This window comes from Bufo bufo, chromosome 6, assembly GCF_905171765.1.
Source record: "Bufo bufo chromosome 6, aBufBuf1.1, whole genome shotgun sequence".
Lineage (NCBI taxonomy): Eukaryota > Metazoa > Chordata > Amphibia > Anura > Bufonidae > Bufo > Bufo bufo.
The window spans coordinates 37,107,358-37,133,782 of record NC_053394.1 but is presented as its reverse complement, the minus strand read 5'-3'; the positions used below and the strand labels follow the sequence as shown (position 1 = coordinate 37,133,782).

Genomic DNA, 26,425 nt, shown 5'->3' with positions numbered 1-26,425 from the left:
GGTAGTCACCTGAAATGGTCTTCCAACAGTCTTGAAGGAGTTCCCAGAGATGCTTAGCACTTGTTGGCCCTTTTGCCTTCACTCTGCGGTCCAGCTCACCCCAAACCATCTCGATTGGGTTCAGGTCCGGTGACTGTGGAGGCCAGGTCATCTGGAGCAGCACCCCATCACTCTCCTTCATGGTCAAATAGCCCTTACTTTCAAAGTTTTCCCAATTTTTCGGCTGACTGACTGACCTTCATTTCTTAAAGTAATGATGGTCACTCGTTTTTCTTTACTTAGCTGCTTTTTTCTTGCCATAATACAAATTCTATACAGTCTATTCAGTAGGACTATCAGCTGTGTATCCACCTGACTTCTCCTCAACGCAACTGATGGTCCCAACCCCATTTATAAGGCAATAAATCCCACTTATTAAACCTGACAGGGCACACCTGTGAAGTGAAAAGCATTTCAGGTGACTACCTCTTGAAGCTCATCAAGAGAATGCCAAGAGTGTGCAAAGCAGTAATCAAAGCAAAAGGTGGCTACTTTGAAGAACCTAGAATATGACATATTTTCTGTTGTTTCACACTTGTTTTTTATGTATATAATTCCACATGTGTTAATTCATAGTTTTGATGCCTTCAGTGTGAATCTACAATTTTCATAGTCATGAAAATAAAGAAAACTCTTTGAATGAGAAGGTTTGTCCAAACTTTTGGTCTGTACTGTAGGTGCGGGTCCCAGCGGTGGGACCCGCACCTATAAGACAATGGGGCCAAATCCTAGTGATATGCCCCCATTGTCTGAGATTAGAAAACCCCTTTAATAGCCGCAGAAGTAGGGGTTGCAAGGGAGGAGGGGGCTGAAAAGAAGTTGCAGGGAGGAACATTAAAAAATTAGCTGTGAGCCAGTCATTTCTAGTTACGCAACTGACTATAAGGCCTCATGCACACAAATGTATCTGTTTTGCAGTCCACAAACCCCGGAGCCAAAAAATACTAATACTGTCCATGTGCTGTCCACATCTGTATGTCAGCAAATTTCAGAACATGTCCTATTCTGGTCCGTAAAATGGGCCCACAAAAAGAATAAGTATGGCACACAGATGGCCATGGGTTCGATATCCGGCAGAGACAACTTTAAACATACAGACTTAATAAATGTTAAATACACAACATGGAAAAATAAGTTATTTAGATTCCAGTACATTGTATATGTGAATACATAATACATGGGAAAAATACACAGGAGTGTCTCCAACTGGGAGAAAAAAAAAATGTTACTTAATTCACTGCCCTGTGCCTTAGCCGTTCCGATGGTGCTAGGATCCCCGCTACGCTCCATTGCCTGCCCCTGTCTTGACGTGGCAGTAAATAGCTGTGAAAGTGGCCAATCACCGATTGTAATTATGACCTGCCTCAGCCAGTGAGCCACAGTCACAGCCATTCACTGCTATGTCAAGACAGGAGCAGGTGGTGGAGACCAACCAGTCAGGGGCGTAGCAAACGGCTCATGGGCCCTGGTGCAAGAGTTCAGCTTGGGCCCCCTTCCCTCAGTGCGTTGTGTGTCTTCTTATGTGGCACAAGGGTCTATGGGCCCCCTCAGGCTCCTGGACCCGGTAGCGACTGCTACCTCTGCACCCCTTATAGCTACGCCCATGCAACCAGTCCTTGGCTCCGTCAGAATGGCAGCGGCGGGGGAATTAGTGAGGTGAATATAAGCGCTTTTCTGTATTATTTTTCTTATACCATTTGCTGCCAGGGGAACTCATTGCTTTGGCTGGAATACCCCTTTAAATACCCTCCATTTACTGTCACAAATGTTGAAGCGTGTATAGGTGGCTTTGATAGGGCTGTACTGTAGACGCACCTCGTCAAATTTTAAATCTTTTAAATCTGATGTTATTAATTTAGTGTAACTTAATTTTATGGAGAAAAGAATGCATAGCTAATGCTTAAAAGGATGTTCCGCTTTAAGGGATATACCATAAATGTTCGACAGGTGCAGGTCCAACCTCTGGGGGAGGACCCTCTCCTATGTCAAGCTATTTTCTGAAGTCCCACACAGTAAATGGAGAAGATACCATGCATGCACAGTATGCTATTTCAAGGAGTTCTCCGGGAACTCAGAAAATGAAAATACTTTAATATTACTTTATTATAAATTTATTTCCAAATACCTTTAGTCATGTAAAATGGCCGCCATCCTATTAGTCCACACAAAATCTGTCCTAATCACACAGGAAGACAAGTTACTTCACAATACTGAGCCAAAGAGCTGCCTCATCCTCCTTTCCTACTTGTCAGGGATTGTGATCCTGAATACATTTTAATATGATCTTCAGCTGAATCTCTGTACTTCACGTCTCCTAATGAACTCCATTCCTACAGAGTGGACGGACAGGACAGACTGTGGTAATGGAGACTGCATACATGTGCTGCTGCTCATCAGCCATATCCCCACCTCCTCTCTGTACTTCATGTCTCCTCATGATCTCCATTTCTACAGAGATTCATCTTTTCAGCTGTGGTCAGGATCATAATCCCTGACAAGAAGAGCACAGAGGAGGATGAGGCAGCTCTTTGGCTTAGTGTTGTGAAGTAACATGTCCTCCTCTGCGATTAGGACAGGTTGTGTTTGAACTAATGGGAGAGCAGCCATTGTATTTCTCCTAATGATTTATTGCTGCTAACTATTTGAAACCTGTGACTAACGCTGATATACCAATATACAGATACTATTCATCAGTTGATCAAATCCAGGATACCAAGCTTTTTATCAATTTTTTATTTTTCTACTAATTTTATTGATAATTCTTGTCATATATGATATTTTAACAATATATGTATATTATGTACTATTAATTCTTAATATTTGAACTAAGAAATATAGTGTAGCCAGGTGTTAATAACGAGTGCCTCCTACTCCTTTTTTATACAATTACTGTATTGGTATTTTCCTGAAATAGGCACCGAAGCCTGTTTGAGGCTTCGGGCTATTTCGGCAATGTAACAGGTTACCCGATCTCAGTCGGGGAACGCTGTTACTGGAGCGGAAGCTCGTGACTTCTGCTTCCGGACTGATCAGATACCGTGGTCAGATGAAGGGTAAAATGTATGCAATCAGCCAGTGTGTGCATTATTCTTTGATTTCTCTAGTGCGTTTAATACCTTACAGCCACTCTTATTACGCAAGAAGATGACTGATATGAAGGTTGATGAGAGGATAATAAATTGGATAATTGACTACCTGTCAGACATGCCGCAGTTTGTAAGGATCGGGGCAGCAGTGTCTGGCAGGTTATTGAGCAGTGTAGGTGCCCCCTGGGAACTGTACTGTCGCCATTTCTTTTCACATTGTATACTGCCGATTTTCTGTATAAGGGCTCATGCACACGAACTTATTTTCTTTCAGTGTCCGTTCCGTTTTTTGTGGACTGTATACGGAACTATTCATTTCAATGGGTCCGTATGTCCGCATTTCCGTTCCGCAAACAAGTAGTGCATCTCTTATTTTTGTCTTCAAATCACAGTCCGTAGCTCCATTCAAGTTAATGGGTCCACAGAAAATACAGACCACCACCGTATTTCATCCGTTTTTTTTGCGGATCCGTGCTGTGGATTCTTAGGCCAGGCCCACAATAGCCATGTGTTTTCAGTTTGTAATTAAAGTTTTGAAGTGGCAGAGGTTAAAATTTGTAACTCTTTATTGCCTCATTCTTTCGTCCATATACGATCCGCAAAAAACGGAACACAAACGGAAACCATACGGATATGTTTTGTGGCATAATGGAACGTATGGGGACTCAAAACAGAAAAAAAAGGCCCTCAGATACCGACTAACGGATCCGTGAAAAACGTATCACAAAACAACAACTGTCGTGTGCATGAGCCCTAAATCAGATTTTTGCCACCTGCAATTCTCGGATGACTCTGTGGTAGTCGGATGTATTAGGGGGGGCCGGGGTAAGGAGGAGTATAGGAAGTTGGTGTCGGATTTTGTGGAGTGGTGCCAAGCTAACTATCTACAACTAAACGTAAAGAAAACTAAGTTAGTGGCGAGTTATAGCAGGAGAAAGATCGGATAATTACCTGTCACTGTTGAGGGTCAGGAAGTGGAGCAGGAAGAGAGTTGCAAATATTTGGGGGTCCACTTGGACAGCAAACTAGACTGGAGGGGCAATAGGAGAGGGTTTACAAAAAGGGGGGGAGCAGAGTTCACATCCTACAGAAACTAAGGTCGTTTAATGTGTGCATGAAAATGTTAGAAATGTTCTACCAGTCTGTTATGGCAAGTGGACTAAAAGATTTTGTCAGGGCCCCCTCAACAGTATTACACAATGAAATTATATACAGTGACAGTATAGACCGTGTAGAAAACAGACGGAACAGCTGCCGGGCTTGGTCTGAGAGAGCGATCTTTACTAGCCACAGGCATAAGGGCGGCATGAAAGGAAGGGGTTGCAAAAAAATTACTGGGGGAGGGGGGCCCCATTCAAAAATTTGCTGTGGGGCACATTCATTTCTAGCTATGTCACTACAGTACCAGAACCAAGCTCATTACATAAATACAGCACCAGAACCAAGCACGTTACATAAACACAAAAACCAAGCATGTATAGTGCAAAACTACAGCTCCCACTATGTCCTAAACAGGTGTAAAGGTATCCTGGTAGTTGATTAACAAAAGAGGATGCTACCACCCATCATCACACTGTAGACCATACAAGTGACTACAGCACTAATCAGATACAGTCAGTGACAGAATAATCATTGACATTTAGTGACCTCCAGAGTTCTTCTCCTTTTCTTTCCATCCAGTTCACACTACCATAGTTGGCTTCTCCCAGCCATGACTCATCTCTAGAGAGTTTGCCGCCCATATGTCTTCGACTCCTCACTTTACCAACTCTTCCAACTTACCATATTAACTAACACAAACTCCACTCAGTGCTACATGGTGTGCCCTGAATATAAAAAAAAAGTTTGTTCCCCCATTCATAGTGCCACATGCTCCGTGCCCCCATTCATAATGCCACATGCTCCGTGCCCCCATTCATAGTGCCACATAGTGCCCCCTTATAAAATGCTACATGCTCTGTGCACACCCCTAAGGCCAGCCATGCATCCATACAACACAGATCCATTACATGGACATATGCATGTACCCTTACTAGATAGGTTTGGCATTTAGGGTACTAGAAATTGGGTAAAACACCCTATGGAAGTCATATTGTCATCCAACATTTTTTGAAAATTTTAGCACCTTGACAGAGGAGGACAACTGAACTTATATTGATTATTAGTGTCGCAGAAATGATTATTGTTAGAATCACTCCAATGGAAGTAACTATAACAAGAAGGCTGCTGTAGATTTAAAGGGGTTTTCCAGGATTAGAAACACGGTCTTCTTATTTTCCCTGAAAAAACGCCTGTGCCATTCTAGTCCATGTGTTGTCCTGGGTATTGTAGCTTAGACCCATTTATTTGGCTGGGTCTGAGCTGCAGTCATTGGACAAAAGTGGTGCTGTAACTGTAAAATAAATAAATAAATAGACCCTTTTTCTTTATCCAGACACCACCTATAAATGTCTGGCAGATTCCTCAGCACACACAAGCTGCCGTTTATGGTTGACTGTCCCCAATATAAAGACAGTGAAAGAGAAAAAAGGGGAAAACAAATCTTACTTCAAGATCTGGGGGTTGACGAACACTAAGAGGTCATGAACGAGTTTAAAGAAAGCTGATTGTAGGAGGATATTGGCATTTGTTTTAATCAAGGTCTTATATAGCCAGGATTTGGGGAAATCTTTAGACGTTCCAGATACAGACTCTTTTTTCTTTTTCTTCTTTTTTTCCTAGAAAGTGACAAAGAAAAATTCAGATAATGAAGCAGGAAATAAAAGTTAAAAGGAGGTTGATATGGTGGGTGGGGGTTTTGAGCGATGTACTGTTTCCATAGTTATGCATAGTTGCCAACAGTCCCTATTTTGCAGGGAATGCTCCTAATTTTTAGAGACAGTCCTGGGAAATTCAGGCTTTCCCTGGTCAAAAATGGGTGGGGCTTGAATAGATCCTGTCCATAAGTGGACAGTCCTGCCAGGTTTGTGGGTATTCCTGGAGGCAGGGCTTAAATGACCCAAATATTTCAACAAGAATGCTGGTTAATATGGTTCTATGATGGATGGGTATAGTTGTAGTACATAGATCCCAATAAACATGAACACCTCTATACACAAACAGTAGCCCACACAACGGAGTATGTCCAGGATCTTACCTCGACCAGTACGTCCTGGCTGTGCACCTTGCTCAGCCCGTTCATTTCAATAGCTCCGTCTTGCTGTTTCCTCTTATTCCTACGTTTCTCCAGAGCTTTCCTTGCTTTTGCCACTTCCACCTTCATCGTTTTGTCGAATGCTTCATAGTTATGTTGGGTCTGATTTTCTTTGCTCAGTTCCCAGAGATCTTCCATGACTAAATGTCTTCTGTACCCTTTAACAACTATGCTGCATGAAACAAAGTGTTAACGGTTAAAGTGTGAGATATAACAATGGAGACCACTCAAGTTGACCTTAAATGGTGTGTGTACTTTTAAAACCATTATGATTCCTCCAGCCCGTCTATAAGAAAAAGAATAAAGCAATTTTTCATGTAATCTTGTTTAACCCCTTAAAGGGGTTGTGCAAGTATGGGGGAAATGGAACCTGTAAAAGGGAAGCTTACTGATCTGCCCAGCGTTGGCTCCTCACTCCTCCTCCTGGCCTGGTTTTATACCGCCTGCAGCCAATCACTGGCCATGGCGGTGCCCGGCTACCCTTCACAAATGGTCACACGGAGCAAAGGGGGGTAGTGACCTCTGGGGTCAGCGATTGGCTGCAGGTGGTGTCAAACTGGATGTTTTCGTCAAGGGAGTGCAGCAGGGCATAGCCGGCTGGGAGGAGAAGGAGCGGGGAGCCAGCACCGGGAAGCAGGTAAACAAAAGTTTTGTGTATTAGATTACGTGCTGATATTAGCTGCAGTCCCTTTGTATAAGTGGGTCCCCACTTCTTTCAGTCCAAAACGTATAAAAATGGATTAGGGTCCGCGCTGCAATAAAGGAAAGCTTAGGGGTAACACAAAAATCACTGGTTATTTTTATGCTGCTTCTTCCAATCTCCTCCTTATCCTTCCTCCTTCGCAGCTTCTTAGTCTCTGAACCAACGAGCGGTAGTGGGTATGCTTCTCACGCCTTCAAAGAGAGTATCAACATAGCACAGACCCGTATGTAAAATTGGTCACGCTTCTTTATTATACTTACAAGATCGTAATCTTGAACATCACATGGAACATGCTACCGAAAAACGGGTCGGGCTTTATGATATGTCTTATGTGATGTTCAAGATTACAATCTTGTAAGTATAATAAAGAAGCATAAACTATTTTACATGCGGGTCTGTGCTATGTTGATACTCTCTTTTAAGGCGTGAGAAGCATACCCACTACCGCTCGTTGGTTCAGAGACTAAGAAGCTGCAAAGGAGGAAGGATAAGGAGGAGATTCGAAGAAGCAGCATAAAAAGAACCAGTGATTTTTGTGTTACCCCAAAGCATTCTTTTATTGCAGCGCGGACCCTAACCCCTTTTTATACATTTTGGGAAGCAGGTAAGTAAACTACCCTTTACAGGTCTGGCTAAGTGGCTAAGTTCACCCAAAGCCATCCATTCTCGCACAACCCCTTTAAAGATGAAGCCTATTTTGGCCTTTGGGACACAGCCCCATTTTTCAAATCTGACAGGTGTCACTTTATGTAGCAATAACTTTGGAATGCTTTTACTTATACAAGTGATTCTGAGGCTGTTTTCTTGTGACCTACAGTACCTTATGTTAGTAGGAAATTTTGGCCAATATATTTCTTTTAACAAAATTTTTTAATTTTCCAAATTCAATTTTTTCTGCATTTAAGATAAATAGTGATACCTCCAAAAAAAGTTGATAACTAATATGTACCATACATCCACTTAATGTTGGCATCGTAATTCAATCATAGTTTGAGAGGTAAGAGGTTAAAAGGCTTAGAAATTTAGCAGCAATTTTAGACATTTTCAAGAAAATTTCCTTATCCTATTTTTTCAAGGACCAATTCAGTTCTGAAGTGGTTCTGAGAGGCCTGCATATAAGAACCCCCATCCCCACCCCCATACATCGCCCCATTTAAAAAAAAATGCACTTCTCAAAGTATTCACCAAAATTAATGCAAAATGGTGGTGAAATATAAACATGTTTTGGTAGATTTTAATCCATTTTTGAACACAGCAGGTGATAAAATATTACCCCGATTCTGCAGTTTTTATAAATATCCCATAAGTGGCCCTAGAATGCTACCTGACTCAAATACCAGTCTCAGAACTGACTGAGCAGGTTGTAGATTTTAGGGTTTCCATATTTTTTCAGGCATTAAAGTGATACTTCCCATGCCATATGTTTATAACATGGTGTGGAAAAAACAAAACTCCTACCTTTATGGTTATACAACACTTACAGGTCTATGTATCTCCATGGTAACAGACTACAAACAAACTCTGCGTAGTCTGGTCCCATAGTTGTGTGTTACTCTCATGTGCCATCTCTTCTACAGTCCAGAGGTTAGAAAAAAAAGAGAGCATATGACATGGAGTAACACATGTCTACATGATCAGAGTACACAGGGTTTGCTTGCAGCCTGTTACTATGCAGTCTGCCTAGGAGGTGAATACACAAAACAGACTATTTGCAAAGTTTTTGTCCCAATGGACAGATCATGCAAGAAATGCACCTAGAAACATACAGAAAACCTACCTGTCATACCAGCTGAAGGTGATTCTGCTGAAAAACGATGCTGTTAATTCAGGATTCTAAAAATGATATCAAAATATAAAGGAAGTTAGTAGAAAAATATAATAATTAATATTCATTGCAAGTGTAACACCCCAGAGTGGTGTTACCACTTCTGCACCTTGCTACTGTCTTTATTGGTCTAACCTAATGTCATCTTGTGTATTTTTTCCAGGTCATCCACAATGTGCATGCCTATTTTGTTAAGCAACTGTTATGTTCACTTGTAATGTGCCTGGTTCACCAGCAGGTGGCAGCAAATATGGCAGAGCTTTACTTAGGTAGAATGGAGCTTACCATTCCATTCAAACCCCCCTCTGGAGAGAAGTGGGCTTGTCCCACTTCCTGCAGGAGGGGTGGGGACCAGTGAAGTGCACCATACAGAGTGAAGTGCAGCTTACAAGAAGAAGCAAAGTTATTAGTGATGATCGTGCATGCTCGGCTAAACACCAGTTCGGCTAGAGCATCACGATGCTCGGCACATCGCAGTGTTCGACCAAATACTGCACATGCTCGAGCGCCATGCTCGAGTCTACTCCCCACACATTTGTTGGCTGCTACACAGCCAATAAACGTGCAGGTAAGTACTGCCACTCAATGTAATGGCCTAGCCATGTTGGTTACTGTCATTACAGTGATTGGCTGGCCGGAACGTGTCATCGGGTGCTATAAAACACCCGATGACATGTGGTTCGGCCAGTCTTAGTCAGGGAGAGCTGTGCTGTAGAAGAGACAGATAGTGTAGGGAATTCAATTTTATATTTAGTCAGGCAGGGTTGGTGTTAGAGACCCAAAAGTCCTTTTAAGGACTATTGTTGTGTCTGGCAGCAATATATATTTTTAGCGCAACCTGCGCTAAATAGCTTGCAATTGTTTGGCCGCTGCAGACAGTGACATTATCTGCGCTACATCTCTCGTGTAACGTGTGTACCAGTGTACTTTTTCCGTAGACGGTGTCCGCTGCAGACAGTGACATTATCTGGGCTACATCTCTCATGTAACGTGTGTGCCAGTGTACTTTTTCCGTAGACAGTGCCCGCTGCGGACAGTTATATTACCTGCGTTACATCTCCTGCATAACGTTTGCGCATCCTAAAAATATCTGCAACATCCAGTGTACTTTTTCCGTAGATGCTGCCGACATTGACATTACCTGCGCTACATCTCCAGTATAACGTTTTTGCATCCTAAAAACATCTGCAACATCCAGTGTACTTTTTCCGCAGACGCTGCGGACAGTGACATTACCTGCGCTACATCTCCTGTTTAACGTGTGCTGTGAGGAATATGGATTATTATTTCATGTCAGCCATGTTCCCACACCAGCCATCAGCTGTCAGCTAGCAGAGGTAGTGAACTCCACAGGAGGGCCCTGCTTCAAAGCCCCAGCCATATGGCAGGGAACTTCTTACAGGCCACCTTTGTTTACTATTTAACACCCCATTCAGACAGCATGAATACTGCAGGAAAACCTCCCTGCAGGGGGTCTAAGCCATTCCCCAGTTCAATCAAATCTAGCAGACAGCATGGAACCGGCGATTTATAAGGAATTATGAATTGCCCGGCCATCACAGGCGCAAACCGGATACATATGTGTGTCCCGGTGGCCACTATAACCATGCCCATGGTCTTAGTTTGGTGGTGGGATGCCAGGGAAGGGAGATATACATATCTCCCCACAGAAACCAAATAACGGTACCATGTTTGGACTTGTAGCCGGAACCCAGGCGGATCTGTTGTTCCCAGAACCATCCCCCTGTGACGTTCTGGTCTGGAGTTATGAACCCAAAAGAGTTTTGTGGGTCATTTAATACCAGCCCAGAAGAGGGGGAGTGGACCCTTCCCAGAGGAGGGGCCGGCTGCACAGTTTAAAAGGCTGGTGCCAGCAAGCGGGCATGTCTTTCTCTGAAGGAGGGTAACATCGTGCCATGTGTTTAGAGGGACCTGCAACCAGCTGACATCACCGCCCTCCATGTGACTAAAACCAAGGACTAATCATAACCCAATGGAACATTCAACCACCCGGTAACTGACTTGTACTCTGTGTAATCCTGTTTGTACCATACTACCTGTATTCGTAACCTCAGACCACTGTAAATAATCTGTGTATATAGTGTTATATATAGTGTGCCCTTAAGGCGATTAAATATATAATTTTATCTTGTGCTGGCTTGTATCTCGATCACAAATCCCCACGTCCGTGTTTTGGCCTAGTTCCGCGGGTTGGTTTATCACCCTATATAATCCCTTTAGCGGACCCATTTGCATACCATGCCTAGCCGACGTGTTCAACTTAGTGGTTCAGCGGTTTCTCAAAACCTACCCCAATTTGCCTGAGCTACTGATGAAGGTGCGCTGTGTGTGTGCCCATTTCCGAAAGTCATCTACAGCTGCCGCAGGTCTGGCAACGCGGCAGGAGTGCTTGCATATGCCAGCTCACCGACTGTTGTGCGACGTGAGCAAGCGCTGGAACTCCACGTTACACATTTTGGCCAGGCTTTGTGAGCAGCAGAGGGCTGTAATGGAATACCAGCTGCAACATGGTTGTCGCCTTTCCAGTCAGCTTCCGCTCTACACAAGCGATGAGTGGGCATGGATGTCTGACCTCTGAGGTTTTACGCAACTTTGAGGAATCACAGATGGTGAGCAACGATGCCGCTATTATCAGCGTAACCATTCCACTTCTGTGTCTACTGAAACGCTCGCTGCTCACAATGAAGATGGACGCTTTGCATGTGGAAGAGGTGGAAGTGGGAGAAGACAGTACACAGGGTGATAGCTACCTTCCGTTCGTCTTCTCGGCGTGAATTGGATGATGATAATGAGGAGGAGGAGACGGTTGCCTCCGATACAGAGGGTAGTACCCACAGCAGGTTTATTCCATCTGTTCAGCGTATATGGGTCGAAGAGGAGGAAGAGGATGAGGAGATTGATAGTCATCCTCCTGATGAGGACAGCAAAGTCTTGTCTGTTGGGACTCTGGCACACATGACTGACTTTATGTTATGCTACCTTTCCCGTGACCCTCGCGTTATATGCATTTTGGCCAACACCGATTACTGGTGGTTCACCCTTCTCGACCCCCGCTACCAAGATAACTTCACATCTCTCATTCCTGTGGTGGACAGGACTAGCAAAATGGTGCAATACGAGAAGGTCCTTGTGGAAAAATTGCACCAAATATTTCCAGCTGACAACGCTGGCAGCAGAGTACCTAGTTCCTTGGGCAACCGAGGAGGGGAGACGAGGGGAACACACAGCAGTTCCAACAGAGGCAAGGCAACACTCTCCAAGGCCTGGGACAGTTTCATGATACCCTGCCAGCCCCCTTACCCTGATGCGTGGCCTAGTGTCACAAGGAGAGAAAGGTTTTGGAAGATGGTGAAGGAGTACATAGCAGACAGTGTCAGCGTCCTCAATGATCTCTCTGTGCCTTACAACTACTGGGTGTCCAAGCTGGAGATGTGGCATGAACTGGCCCTCTACGCTTTGGAGGTGCTGGCCTGCCCTGCCGCCAGCGTTTTGTCAGAGTGAGTATTTAGTGCTACTGGTGGCATATTAACTGATAAGTGCATCTGACTGTCAACTGAAAATGCTGACTGGTTAACTCTTATAAAAATGAACAAGACCTGGATTTCCCCTGACTTCTCTTCTCCACCAGAGGAAAGTGGCTGAACATCAGGGCACTTTAAATGTGGCTTTTATGGTGTATTGAATACACTGTATTCCCATGCACTCCTTCCACCACAAAAAAGGGTATATGGTTCAATCTTCCTTTTCTCGTCCTCCGCCTCCATCATATCAACATGCTTATTAGGCTGCCCTCGCTTCTAATGTTTTAGAGGGTCAGCTCAGCAGCAGGCCCTCAACCATAATTTTTTCGATGATCAGCTCAGCAGCAGGCACTCACCCCTAATGTTTTAGAGAGTCAGCTCAGCAGCAGGCCCTCGTCCATAATGTTTTATATGGTCAGATCAGCAGCAGGCACTAGCCGCTAATGTTTTAGAGGGTCACCAGCAGGCCATCAATCATAATTTTTCAAGGCTGTGTATGATGCCCTCCTTTTTGTGTAATAAAGGGTGTATTGGAGTGCCGGTTCCTTGTAATTTTTGGCAGCCCTTTCACTTAGTGCATAAGCTTTATGAGTGTAGGAGTCCCACTACCTGTACTATTGTACCACAATGTGAATGAGACCCTCCTTTATGTGATATACAGGTTGTATCGGAGTGCCTCTTCCTTGTAATTTTTGACAGCACTTGCACTTTATATACAAGTAAATATACAGGAAAAATGTTTCCTAACAATTTTTCCTCTAAAATCGATTTTATCTTCAGCTTTGTGCCTATTATTGTCCTGGGAGTCCAAGATGCATCTAGACATCCTCCCCATGCTGTTCCTGAACCATTTCAGTGGTGTTTCCATCAATTTCTGACCTTTTCATGTGAACCAGACACCCTCCCCTCTTCAGAGCAGGGGGTGCCTGGTTTAATGCTCGGGTTCTCCCATTGACTTCCATTGTGCTCGGTACTTTGGTGCTCGATCTACACTAAAAGTTATACAGCTAGCCTGTCAGTAGAGCAGAGCCAGAGAGAAACAGATGTAGCAGAGTCAAGTTTGCCTGCCAGTTTTAATGCTAAAGTCTGCTGGGACCAAGACAAAGGTTGAAGATTGTTTCTGATGAACGTTTATTCAAGTAAAGCTGCTGTTCAACTATATACAAAGTTTGGACTCAATCTTTCTTTTAAATTTTTCAATTATTCCCACTGTTTATTGCTTCAGAGTCAAAACCTGGGGTCCAGCCGTATCCAGGTAGGAGCACCGTGACACACAAAGAGACATTTTAGGCTGCACTATACTACTCGGCATTCCTACACCTGGGGACGCGTTTTATATATATAGAGCGCCCTAGTGGGAGGCGACCGTTGCAATTTTTGGACTCACAGAACAGGCTCTACTTTTGCGCCTTGAAGGCCCCCTCTATCTGTAAAACCCCGTACAAGAAACTTTATAGCATCTACTTACTGCTGGAGAGTGTGAATCTGCATCAGTTGAAGTACTGTGGTAAAACAGGGGTCAATTAGCCATTTTGGAATTGGGCATTGTGTGTTTAGGAGGAAGACATCCATCCAGCAGAAAGGAGGTAACAAAACAGCCCGCCTCCACAAAGGAACCATTCTTGCAGCAGAAGGAAATACAGTGCTCAGTATAAGTTCCCAGGAGGACAGAGAAACCAACTGTACCCCCTACAGGAAGTGGAAGCGGCATCCATCTTGGAAAAGGGAAAATACAGTTCCTTCTTCCCTGGATGAAAAGCAATGTCCAGAGGTCTGAGTGAGTACTACTAGAAAAAAATAACCTTGCTAGAGACTGTTAGGGGCCATAATCTGCCTGCCAGACCATCATATTCCCCAAAATTGAGCAGTTGCGGCGACTCTTAAAAGGAGCCACACACAAATTCTGCTGCCGTTGCCCATTACAATGTGTACTTAAATTTAATTTTATCTTACGCTGACCCCTCTAGTCTGGTACAGGGTATCAAAAGCCATGTCTGACAGCAAAGATAGCACCCGCTTAGACCGCAGTGATAAATCAGCAGCAGCTGCAGCCACCTGCATCATGCCTCTTACTATGCTATACTACTTTGAGGCACCTTGGCTCCCACGTTATTCAGGAGAACCTCATTCACTCATGGAATTCAGTGCTAAAATGTTGGCCACCTTTAAACTATACCCAGTATCTCAGGACCAGAAAGTGGAAATCCTGATTGGCCAGTTACAGAGAGCTGCGCTCCAGGAGTTAAAGTCCTGGCCTCGGCCAGAGCGAAAAACAACTGAGCAGATCCTAGACCAACTCATTACCACCTTTGAAACTAGGACCGCCTCCGAGCTTAAGATGCACTTCTTTGGGAAGCGACAGCAGTCAAAGTAGACTTTGAGAGGCTGTTCTCTGTCCCTGCAAGAAGCTCTGAGGGCTGTTATCCACATAGATCCTTGTGAAGCTGAGGGACAAGATCAGACCCTCAGAGAGCAGTTTATTGAAGGTGTTCTCGACGAATCCCTCAAATGTCAGCTGAAGATGCTGTCAGCTCAGCACCCAGATACCCCTTTTTTGGATTTTAAGGAATTTCCTTTGCTATTGGCCTTCTAGGGGAAGGTCTGTGAGGAATGAGACTCCATCTTGGTGTCTGCAGCAGCCATTTTACATTGTATGACCTTTTTGAAGTTAATAGATCAAAAACTTTGACATGCAAAAAGTCCCTGCAGGAAGTAACTTAGCCCCCACCTGTGCTATTTTTGATAGATGGAAACGCTAGGTATGAAACTTATTTCCTGTATTCTGAATTGTATGCGTCTGCAGTTAATTGACATTTACATTTTCTGTTTCTATAAGCACATATATGTACAAATATGGTCATGACCTTCATGAGACGTGTGTGGGTGGCTTTTCCACCCCCTCCTCACCAAGACAGTATAATATTATGGATGGATAAAAAACACAACAGAAATTACCAAAAAAGGCCTTCAGAGGCTTTATTTTCTGAGGAGTCTGAAGAAAGCACAACTCCCAAAACAGCTGCTAGTCAATTTTTACAGGTGCACCATAGAATCTGTTATGACATACTGCATTACAGTGTGGTACTCCGGCTGCTCTTCTGAGGACAAGAAGACCCTCAAGCGCATCATCAGAATGGTTGGCAGAATCACTGGTACTCAGCTACCATCACTGGAGGACATCTTCACTGCTCGCTGCAGCAACAGGGCAAAAATTATCTGCGGGGATCCAACTCACCCCGGCCACAGCCTTTTCATTCCCCTACCCTCTGGTAGGCGTCTTAGAGCCCTACATGCCCGCACCACTAGGCTGAAGAACAGCTTTTACCCCAAAGCAATCAGTCTCCTAAATGCTCAGAGACTATTACCCCTTCCTAGGATAGAAACTACCACAGACTGAAAGTGACTGCTGCATTCATGACCCCATGATGATCTCTTGTCTGCAGTGGTGTCTGATCAGTGTGTATATATACTCATAAGCACTTCCTACTTTGCTCTTGCTATATATATGCTGTGAACTGTGAATAGTAATGCTTTCTAGTGCAATGTTTATTTTTTTTTCTAGTGTAATACTTTAGTTTAAATGTCAGTTCTTGTTCCTCTGTCCATGGCATCTAGGATTGCTCCAAACAACATTTCATTGTATTGTGCATTGTATTACATTGTATTGTACAGTGACAATAAAGGCATCTTATCTATTATATGCATTTTGTTTGAATAAACAGAGACTTGTTTGATCACTCGAGTGTCGGTCAAATCAATGCTCCAAATGGGTACTCATTATTAAATGGGCAATAATAATTATAATAATTATAATAAAAAAAAGAAGGAGACCCGGACTCTCAGATACTACAAACACCGCTGTAAGGTAAGAAGCTTATTCTTACAAAATGTTTCCTGTTTCTTCACCTGGGTCCGAGACAGTGGGCCTATTGAAGTTTCTCTGACTGTCAAGCCTTTTAAAATGGTAAGAACTTATTTATGCTGAGATATGAAATTTGATTGGTCTTGGGAAATGTTTGGTTTGGTTATTGGTGTTGTGATTTACGTACTGGTTGTTGTTTGGATTTTTTATCCTATCAAAGAAAATGCCGTAGAGGAAATAGTGAACAGTGGAGTCCTCTGAGAATGTGTTAAGACAATATAGAGTTTTCCTATGTGTAATATAGTTGATACATTAACAGGAGATTAATGGGGAAGTCAGTTATAAGGAAGCACATGGATGGTTGTACAGTAATAACTGTAGATATTTCAGACGTCTGGTAGAGAAATTCCTAACACATAGACATGGGCAATACACAGATTATACCTGAGGGGTACAAATTAGCCAAACAGATACTTGCAGATTCAGAAGGTAAGCAAGACAAGAAAAAGACAGAGAAGGTGTTACAGAAGGCGAGTATGAAACATGGTAACTTACATTCTGACGTTTGGGAAAGGTTCAAAAGAACACATAGTAGTTAGATGAAGGATCAGGAATGTGAGGAGGTTGTGGAATGTTGGTGTCGGGCAGCAGAGAAAGTGAAGAATGAGAAATGGCCAAATGTAACATTTGGAGGAAATTTGTATTATTAAGTGTAAAACAAGACAATGACAGTGAGACAGAAAATAAAATATGTCCACCACCTTCAGCTCCCCCACCGTCATAGACAGTATAATCTGGGACGATTGACAGACCAGGCTGGACATGTACAATGTGTGGAAACCAGAATCCTGACTGGACCGAAACTTATAGAGTATGTGGGGCACGCCAATCTAGACTACGTACAGGACTCTATCCGGTCATCATTCGTACCGGATTCACCCCACAAGTCCGGAGACGGGGGAGACAATCAAGCCCCTCAGGCACCACCACCCGGTGGTCAAGTCCAATATCTGCAACAGCACATATTGTCTTACTCCACATGGAGTCCTAAGGACCAAATGGGACTTTTAGGTAGAATTCCTGACTAGGGATGAGCGAACCCAAACTGTATTTTGGGGTGTTCGTGAGACGGACCCGAACCCGAACATTTACGTAAAAGTTCGGGTTCGGGTTCGGTGTTCTGCGCTTTCTTGGCGCTTTTTGAAAGGCTGCAAAGCAGCCAATCAACAAGCGTCATACTACATGCCCCAAGAGGCTATCACAGCCATGCCTACTATTGGCATGGCTGTGATTGGCCAGTGCAGCATGTGACCTAGCCTCTATTTAAGCTGGAGTCACGTAGAGCCGCACGTCACTCTGCTCTGATCAGTGTAAGGAGAGGATGCAGCTGCTGTTAGGGCGACATGAGGCAGGGATTTACTCAGCAAAAACACTTAATGAAGTGATCGATCTACAGCTGTGAATTATTCAACTTCTGATAGTTAATTGCTCACCGTTTTTAGGCTGCCCAGAACGTTTTTCTGTCACTTTTTTCTGTCGTGATCGGCGGCCATTTTGTGTCTTGTGGTGTGCCAGCACAAGCTGCCACCAAGTCCATTTAACCATCAAAAGTAGTTTTTTTTTTTTTTTTTTGCTTTATCCTACATCAGGGGCTTGGCTGTGCTTATTGTCACCCCTAGAAACTCAGGATAGAATTTTCTATATTTTATTGAGGGGTGAAATTCACTTGCAAAAATAGCAATCCCCTAAATCTGGTGTTCCAGCTTTGGCTAGCCAAGTGTAATACTGTGTGCTGTCTGGCAAAGGATATATTTTTTTCTGGGGTGAAATTCAATTGCCAAAATAGCAATACCCTAAATCTGGTGTTCCAGCTGTGGCTGGACAAGTTTTTTAGTGTCCGTCAAAGCATAGTTTTTGTTCTGGGTTGAAATTCAATTCCCAAAATAGCAATACCCTAAATCAGTGGTTTCTGCTGTTGCAGGCCAAGTTTAAATCTGTCCGTAAAAGGGTATATTACACTCAGCGTGCATCTCCAAGTGTATTTTTTTCCGTAAAAGGGTATATTACACAAACTGTTAAATTACAATTGCTGGAAGCATAAGCCTTTAAATTTGCAAGCACTATTGTGCATCTCACATAGTGTATTTCTGTCCGTAAAAGGGTATATTACATTCAAGGTGCAAATCCAAGTGCTGATAGGGTCATCCTCAATAACTTCACACGCTACCGTGCATCTCCAAGTGTAATTCTGTCCGTAAAAGGATACCTTTCATCCAGGGCCTAAATACTAGGCCTACAATTTATATTCCCCTAAATCTGTGGTTACTGCTGTGCCTGTATTAGTGTAATACGGTACTTAAATAGATAGCCAGATAGTGATAGGTGCCTGTAAAAAAAGGCCTGAATTTGAATTCAATACATTGGGCCAAATAATTTTTCTCTTATTGTGGTGAACGGTAACAATGAGGAAAACATCTAGTAAGGGACGCGGACATGGTCGTGGTGGTGTTAGTGGACCCTCTGGTGCTGGGAGAGGACGTGGCCGTTCTGCCACAGCCACACGTCCTAGTGTACCAACTACCTCAGGTCCCAGTAGCTGCCAGAATTTACAGCGATATTTGGTGGGGCCCAATGCCGTTCTAAGGATGGTAAGGCCTGAGCAGGTACAAACATTAGTCAATTGGGTGGCCGACAGTGGATCCAGCACGTTCACATTATCTCCCACCCAGTCTTCTGCAGAAAGCGCACAGATGGCGCCTGAAAACCAAGCCCATCACATCACCCCCATGCATATCAGGGAAACTGTCTGAGCCTCAAGTTATGCAGCAGTCTCTTATGCTGTTTGAAGACTCTGCTGGCAGGGTTTCCCAAGGGCATCCACCTAGCCCTTCCCCAGTGGTGGAAGACATAGAATGCACTGACGCACAACCACTTATGTTTCCTGATGATGAGGACATGGGAATACCACCTCAGCACGTCTCTGATGACGACGAATCACAGGTGCCAACTGCTGCGTCTTTCTGCAGTGTGCAGACTGAACAGGAGGTCAGGGATCAAGACTGGGTGGAAGACAATGCAGGGGACGATGAGGTCATAGACCCCACATGGAATGAAGGTCGTGCCACTGACTTTCAGAGTTCAGAGGAAGAGGCAGTGGTGACACCGAGCCAACAGCGTAGCAAAAGAGGGAGCAGGGGGCAAAAGCAGAACACCCGCCGCCAAGAGAGTTTGCCTGCTACTGGCCACCACCACTTGGGAACGAGCACCCCAAAGGCAGCTTCAAGGAGTTCCCTGGCGTGGCAGTTCTTCAAACAATGTGCTGACGACAAGACCCGAGTGGTTTGCACGCTGTGCCATCAGAGCCTGAAGCGAGGCATTAACGTTCTGAACCTTAGCACAACCTGCATGACCAGGCATCTGCATGCAAAGCATGAACTGCAGTGGAGTAAACACCTTAAAAACAAGGATCTCACTCAGGCTCCCCCTGCTACCTATTCTGCTGCTGCCTCGGCCTCTTCCTCCGCCTCGGGAGGAACGTTGGCACCTGCCGCCCAGCAAACAGAGGATGTACCACCAACAACACCACCTCCGTCACCAAGCATCTCCCCCATGTCACACGGCAGCGTTCAGCTCTCCATCTCACAAACATTTGAGAGAAAACGTAAATTCCCACCTAGCCACCTTCGATCCCTGGCCCTGAATGCCAGCATTTCTAAACTACTGGCCTATGAAATGCTGTCATTCAGGCTGGTGGACACAGACAGCTTCAAACAGCTCATGTCGCTTGCTATCCCACAGTATGTTGTTTCCAGCCGCCACTACTTCTCCAAGAGAGCCGTGCCTTCCCTGCACAACCAAGTATCCGATAAAATCAAGTGTGCACTGCGCAACGCCATCTGTGGCAAGGTCCACCTAACCACAGATACGTGGACCAGTAAGCACGGCCAGGGACGCTATATCTCCCTAACTGCACACTGGGTAAATGTAGTGGCGGCTGGGCCCCAGGCAGAGAGTTCTTTGGAGCACGTCCTTTCGCCGCCAAGGATCGCAGGGCAACATTCTTTGCCTCCTGTAGCCTCCTCCTCCTACTTGGCTTCCTCCTCCTCTTCTTCCACCTGCTCATCCAGTCAGCCACACACCTTCACCACCAACTTCAGCACAGCCCGGGGTAAACGTCAGCAGGCCATTCTGAAACTCATATCTTTGGGGGACAGGCCCCACACCGCGCAGGAGTTGTGGCGGGGTATTGAACAACAGACCGACGAGTGGTTGCTGCCGGTGAGCCTCAAGCCCGGCCTGGTGGTGTGCGATAATAAGGGGCGAAATCTCGTCGCAGCTCTGGGACTAGCCGGTTTGACACACATCCCTTGCCTGGCGCATGTGCTGAATTTGGTGGTGCAGAAGTTCATTAACAACTACCCCGACATTTCAGAGCTGCTGCATAAAGTGCGGGCCGTCTGTGCGCGCTTCCGGCGTTCACATCCTGCCGCTGCTCGTCTGTCTGCGCTACAGCGTAACTTCGGCCTTCCCGCTCACCGCCTCATATGCGATGTGCCCACCAGGTGGAACTCCACCTTGCACATGCTGGACAGACTGTGCGAGCAGCAGCAGGCCATAGTGGAGTTTCAGCTGCAGCACGCACGAGTCAGTCGCACTGCGGAACAGCACCACTTCACCACCAATGACTGGGCCTCCATGCGAGACCTGTGTGCCCTGTTGCGCTGTTTCGAGTACTCCACCAACATGGCCAGTGGCGATGATGCCATTATCAGCGTTACAATACCACTTCTATGTCTCCTTGAGAAAACACTTAGGGCGATGATGGAAGAGGAGGTGGCCCAGGAGGAGGAGGAGGAGGAAGAGGGGTCATTTTTACCACTTTCAGGCCAGTGTCTTAGAAGTGACTCAGAGGAAGGTTTTTTGCAACAGCAGAGGCCAGGTACAAATGTTGCCAGCCAGGGCCCACTACTGGAGGACGAGGAGGAGATGGAAGAGGATGACGATGAAGCATGTTCACAGCGGGGTGGCACCCAACGCAGCTCGGGCCCATTACTGGTGCATGGCTGGGCGGAAATGGAGGACGATGACAATACGCCTCCCACAGAGGACAGCTATTCCTTACCTCTGGGCAGCCTAGCACACATGAGCGACTACATGCTGCAGTGCCTGCGCAACGACAGCAGAGTTGCCCACATTTTAACGTGTGCGGACTACTGGGTTGCCACCCTGCTGGATCCCCGGTACAAAGACAATGTGCCCACCTTACTTCCTGCACTGGAGCGTGATAGGAAGATGCGCGAGTACAAGCGCACGTTGGTAGACGCGCTACTGAGAGCATTCCCAAATGTCACAGGGGAACAAGTGGAAGCCCAAGGCGAAGGCAGAGGAGGAGCAAGAGGTCGCCAACGCAGCTGTGTCACGGCCAGCTCCTCTGAGGGCAGGGTTAGCATGGCAGAGATGTGGAAAAGTTTTGTCACCACGCCACAGCTAACTGCACCACCACCTGATACGGAACGTGTTAGCAGGAGGCAACATTTCACTAACATGGTGGAACAGTACGTGTGCACACCCCTCCACGTACTGACTGATGGTTCGGCCCCATTCAACTTCTGGGTCTCCAAATTGTCTACGTGGTCAGAGCAAGCTTTTTATGCCTTGGAGGTGCTGGCCTGCCCGGCGGCCAGCGTTTTGTCTGAACGTGTATTCAGCACGGCAGGGGGCGTCATTACAGACAAACGCAGCCGCCGGTCCACAGCCAATGTGGACAAGCTATAGTTCATAAAAATGAACCAGGCATGGATCCCAGAGGACCTGTCCATCCCTTGTGCAGATTAGACATTTATAACTACCTCCCCTTAACAATATATTCTTGTTACTCCAGGGCACTTCTTCATTCAATCTTCTTTTTTTAATTTTACCATTATATTGCGGGGCAACCCAAAGTTGAATGAACCTCTCCTCCGTCTGGGTGCCAGGGGCCTAAATATTGTAAACTGGCCTGTTCCAATGGTGGGTGACATGAAGCCTGATTCTCTGCTATGGGACCTCTCTCCTCTGTCTGGGTGCCGGGGCCTAAAAATCTGACAGTGGCCTGTTCCAGTGGTGGGTGACATGAAGCCTGATTCTCTGCTATGACATGAAGCCTGATTCTCTGCTATGACATAAAGCCTGATTCTCTGCTATGGGACCTCTCTCCTCTTTCTGGGTGCCGGGGCCTAAATATCTGACAGTGGCCTGTTCCAGTGGTGGGTGACATGAAGCCTGATTCTCTGCTATGGGACCTCTCTCCTCTGTCTGGGTGCCGGGGCCTAAATATCTGACAGTGGCTTGTTCCAGTGGTGGGTGACATGAATCCTGATTCTCTGCTATGGGACCTCTCTCCTCTGTCTTGGTGCCGGGGCCTAAATATCTGACAGTGGCCTGTTCCAGTGGTGGGTGACATGAAGCCTGATTCTCTGCTATGACATGAAGCCTGATTCTCTGCTATGGGACCTCTCTCCTCTGTCTGGGTGCCGGGGCCTAAATATCTCACAGTGGCCTGTTCCAGTGGTGGGTGACATGAAGCCTGTGAGGCCTGGGACATATCAGCCAGTCTTGAGTGGGACTCGCAGACTCCTCCCTCCTCCCATTGCAAGCATGGCGACATGCTGGAGGTAACTGGTGAGCTGTTTGTGAGTCGGCCTTATGCTCCTGTAATTTGCCCACTGGCTCCTGGTATCGCCCATACTGCTCAGGTAGGAGAGTGTTAGGTCCCGGGCTACTTGAGAAACCTTGGCGTGGTGCCCGGGCTTAGACATGTTCTACACCGTAGAACATGTTGACTAATCTCTCAATTTTAAAATCAGTTTGAGGGTTTAGTGAGACTACAGAGTGCACCTGTGTTTGTTATTGTTTTGTGACATGAAGCCTGATTCTCTGCTATGGGACCTCTCTCCTCTGTCTGGGTGCCGGGGCCTAAATATCTGACAGTGGCCTGTTCCAGTGGTGGGTGACATGAAGCCTGATTCTCTGCTATAGTGTTAGTTTTGGAGTACCGCACTCCGTTTGTTGGGTTAGCTGGTGCCTGCAAGGACTTGTTCAGAAATCGTTCAGAAATCCCAATACGTATTTCATGTGACTTATAACGAATATATATTATTTTTTTAGATTTGAGACCACTGAAGAAGGCCTTGACAGGCCGAAACGTCTGGTCATTATCTAATGGTCATTATCTAAACTATATAATTGAGCTGTCTAACGTGCACTGGAATTTGGTCATATGATGACAAAAATTTAATAAAATTTGATAAGCAACAAGCAAAACTGTGTGCTGCAATTACTCCATTGATTCTCTGCTATGACATGAAGCCTGATTCTCTGCTATGGGACCTCTGTCTGGGTGCCGGGGCCTAAATATCTGAAAGTGGCCTGTTCCAGTGGTGGGTGACATGAAGCCTTATTGTCTGCTATGGGACCTCTCTCCAATTCATATTGGTTAATTTATTTTTTATTTTTATTCATTTCCCTATCCACATTTGTTTGCAGGGGATTTACCTACATTTTGCTGCCTTTTGCAGCCCTCTAGCCCTTTCATGGTCTATTTTACCTTTTTAGTGCCGAAAAGTTCGGGTCCCCATTGACTTCAATGGGGTTCGGGTTCGGGGCGAAGTTCGGGTCGAATTCGGATCCCGAACCCGAAACTTTTCGGGAAGTTCGGCCGAACTTCTCGAACACGAACATCCAGGTGTTCGCTCAACTCTATTCCTGACCCACTGACAAGACCTATGCCTGCCCACCGTATGTTACAACAGATACAAGCCACAGGTCATTTAAGTCAGCAACATGAGCTGACTTAAATGACCTAGTAGCCTTAAAAATTTAAGAATTACCATATAACCCTCTAAAAGAACAGGTACTGACTGAAAGGGCAAAAACTGACCAGTCCTCATGGTCTGACTAGGGGATAAAAAACAAAAAACTGACACATCGGACATAGAATATTGCAGAATTTTTGGTAGCTGGGCCAGGACAAAGGAAGATGACAGTGCCCGTAGTTTAAAAGACGTAATACAGGAGACTAAAGAAGACATAGTGGCATTTGAGTCTAGACTATGGACAGTGTGGTATAAACCTACAAAAAATGCCAGACCGCTTATAATGAATGAATACTTTATTACAAAATCACATATATTTCACAAACATGATTAAAAGGAATATGGTGCAAGAGATAAAAAACCACATCACTGGAGGAAACATACAGCGGATACAAGTCCATTAATGTAATACATGAAAGAGTAAAGTGCTAATGCAAACAAATCATCTATGATCAAAAGGACATCGGACAGTTACCCATGCTGTTTCTCCTCCAGGATGGCGCCAACCCCAACGCGCGTTTCGGCGTACCTTCGTCTGGGGGTGTGGACAGTGTGGACGGACATGGGTTGGGATACCACTGGACCCATGCGACAGAAGTTACTGACATCTGCTTTCATGGAGGGACTGAGACCTGCCCTCCAGACAAAACTGAAGGCATGTAAGCCTGAATGGAGGGTGACAGCATTACCTCAGTTAGTTGCTGCTGCTTAGGGTTTGGAACTAGACATGTCTACTACCAAATCCTCAAAAATCAATATGGTTCAGGAACAACAGAGACCATGGTCTGGTCAACAAGGACAGACCAGACAGAAGAGGGGTGACTTCAGATGTTACAATTGTGGCAAACCTGGTCACATACGCAGAAATTGCCGGTTAGCCCTTCAAGGACAACAGGTGAATTCACAGAACCAGGGTTCAGTGCACACCCCTGGTCCGGTGACCTCACAATAGGAAGCCGGCAATCCAGTGTGCTTATGCAGTGTACTCAAGTTGTGCGTAGTAGGTGTTTCTGAGTGTAGTAGTGCAATATACACTAACCTGGTACAGCTGACTCTCTGCAAGGGCAGGTATAGGTAGGAATAGTTCGTGACGCCAGTGCCAAGTAAACGGTGGCACGCCGTTTGCGGATGCAGGAATAATTTGAGGAAACGTGGTGTTAAAACAGAACTTCAACTTTAGTAGTTTGCAGGCAGAGACAATATTGGAAACGCAGTTCCTCAGCATACAGTCGATTTTGCAATTCGGTCGATGCAGGCAATTCAGTACAGCAGGGTAATTACAGAGTGTTGAACACAGGATTTGCAGCAAAGGAGCTTGCACTCTAACTCTGTCTGATCCTGGAATGTAGCAATTCTTCACCAAGGCCCATTAACCTAAGTCTGGCTTTATATCCTTGATTATGGCTTAAATAAGTACCTCCTCTGTTTCTCTCAGTACCTCTGGCTCCTCTGATCTTTGCCTCAGTCTCTCCTAGCTTCTGAATGGTTCCTCAGGCCCTTAGGCTAAGATGTTCCTGCTTCTGCATATGGGTATTCAGGAGGGAATCTTCTCCTGAACAGCAGGCTTCAGGCCTGGACTTGTCTCAGACATTGTCTAATCTCCAACTGTAGATTACAGACACTAGACTCCGTCTGCCTTGCACTTCCCTGACTGGCCTTATATAAACTAGGGCTCCCTAGCTCCCTCTATGGACTAGAAGCGGTAATGACACCCCTAGCAGGCCTGTACATGCAAGTTTCAATGACAGGGAAATACACACATTACATTTTATAAAACTGACATACAACAACTCCCCATAATTAGGAGGGACGACAGCACACCAAGTGACACTTTGGTAGTGACGGGTATTACAACTCCCGTACACTACATACCCCACTGCTTTAAGCTGAGTACGCCCTCGTACTCCATCATGGGTCGCCCAACTGGAATCTCTACCTGAAATAGAAAAAGAGACATGCAGGCATACATATATGCAATTCATCTGCATTTACATCAGGTCCAATTGGCAAAGGTGCAGGGCAGTGACAAGGGGCGTCGTTCTCTTCTCTCAGGATAGGGAATGGAACGGGGGCGCTGACCTGGCACAGCGTAACAGTAGAGCCAGGATAGTCCATGACAATGAATAAGTCCATGATAAAACAGTAGAAAACGGTATAAAAGTTCTTGGAGGCTCAAATAACAAACATGAGTCCGTACCCAGGTTATTTCTTATTAAATCACAGAGGCTCTCATGCGGTGGAGTCCATCTCTGGGCACAATACTTTTAAAAGAGTAAGAATCTCAGAGGCTCAGGTCCTTTTGAGTCTGTCTCCGGGCACGGT

The 26,425-nt window shown here is 45.4% G+C and overlaps 1 protein-coding gene across 1 annotated transcript in view; it reads right to left on the bottom strand.

Annotated features, from left to right (window-relative positions):
* LOC121003104 (canalicular multispecific organic anion transporter 1-like) overlaps positions 1–26,425 on the bottom strand; it is a 150,565-nt gene that overhangs the window by 94,201 nt on the left and 29,939 nt on the right. Inside the window, exons 6-8 of the mRNA XM_040434682.1 lie at positions 8,799–8,854; positions 6,262–6,490; positions 5,673–5,842 (exon numbers count right to left, since the gene is read on the bottom strand). Coding sequence (XP_040290616.1) covers positions 5,673–5,842; positions 6,262–6,490; positions 8,799–8,854 — 455 coding nt within the window. The remainder of the gene's footprint in view (positions 1–5,672; positions 5,843–6,261; positions 6,491–8,798; positions 8,855–26,425) is intronic.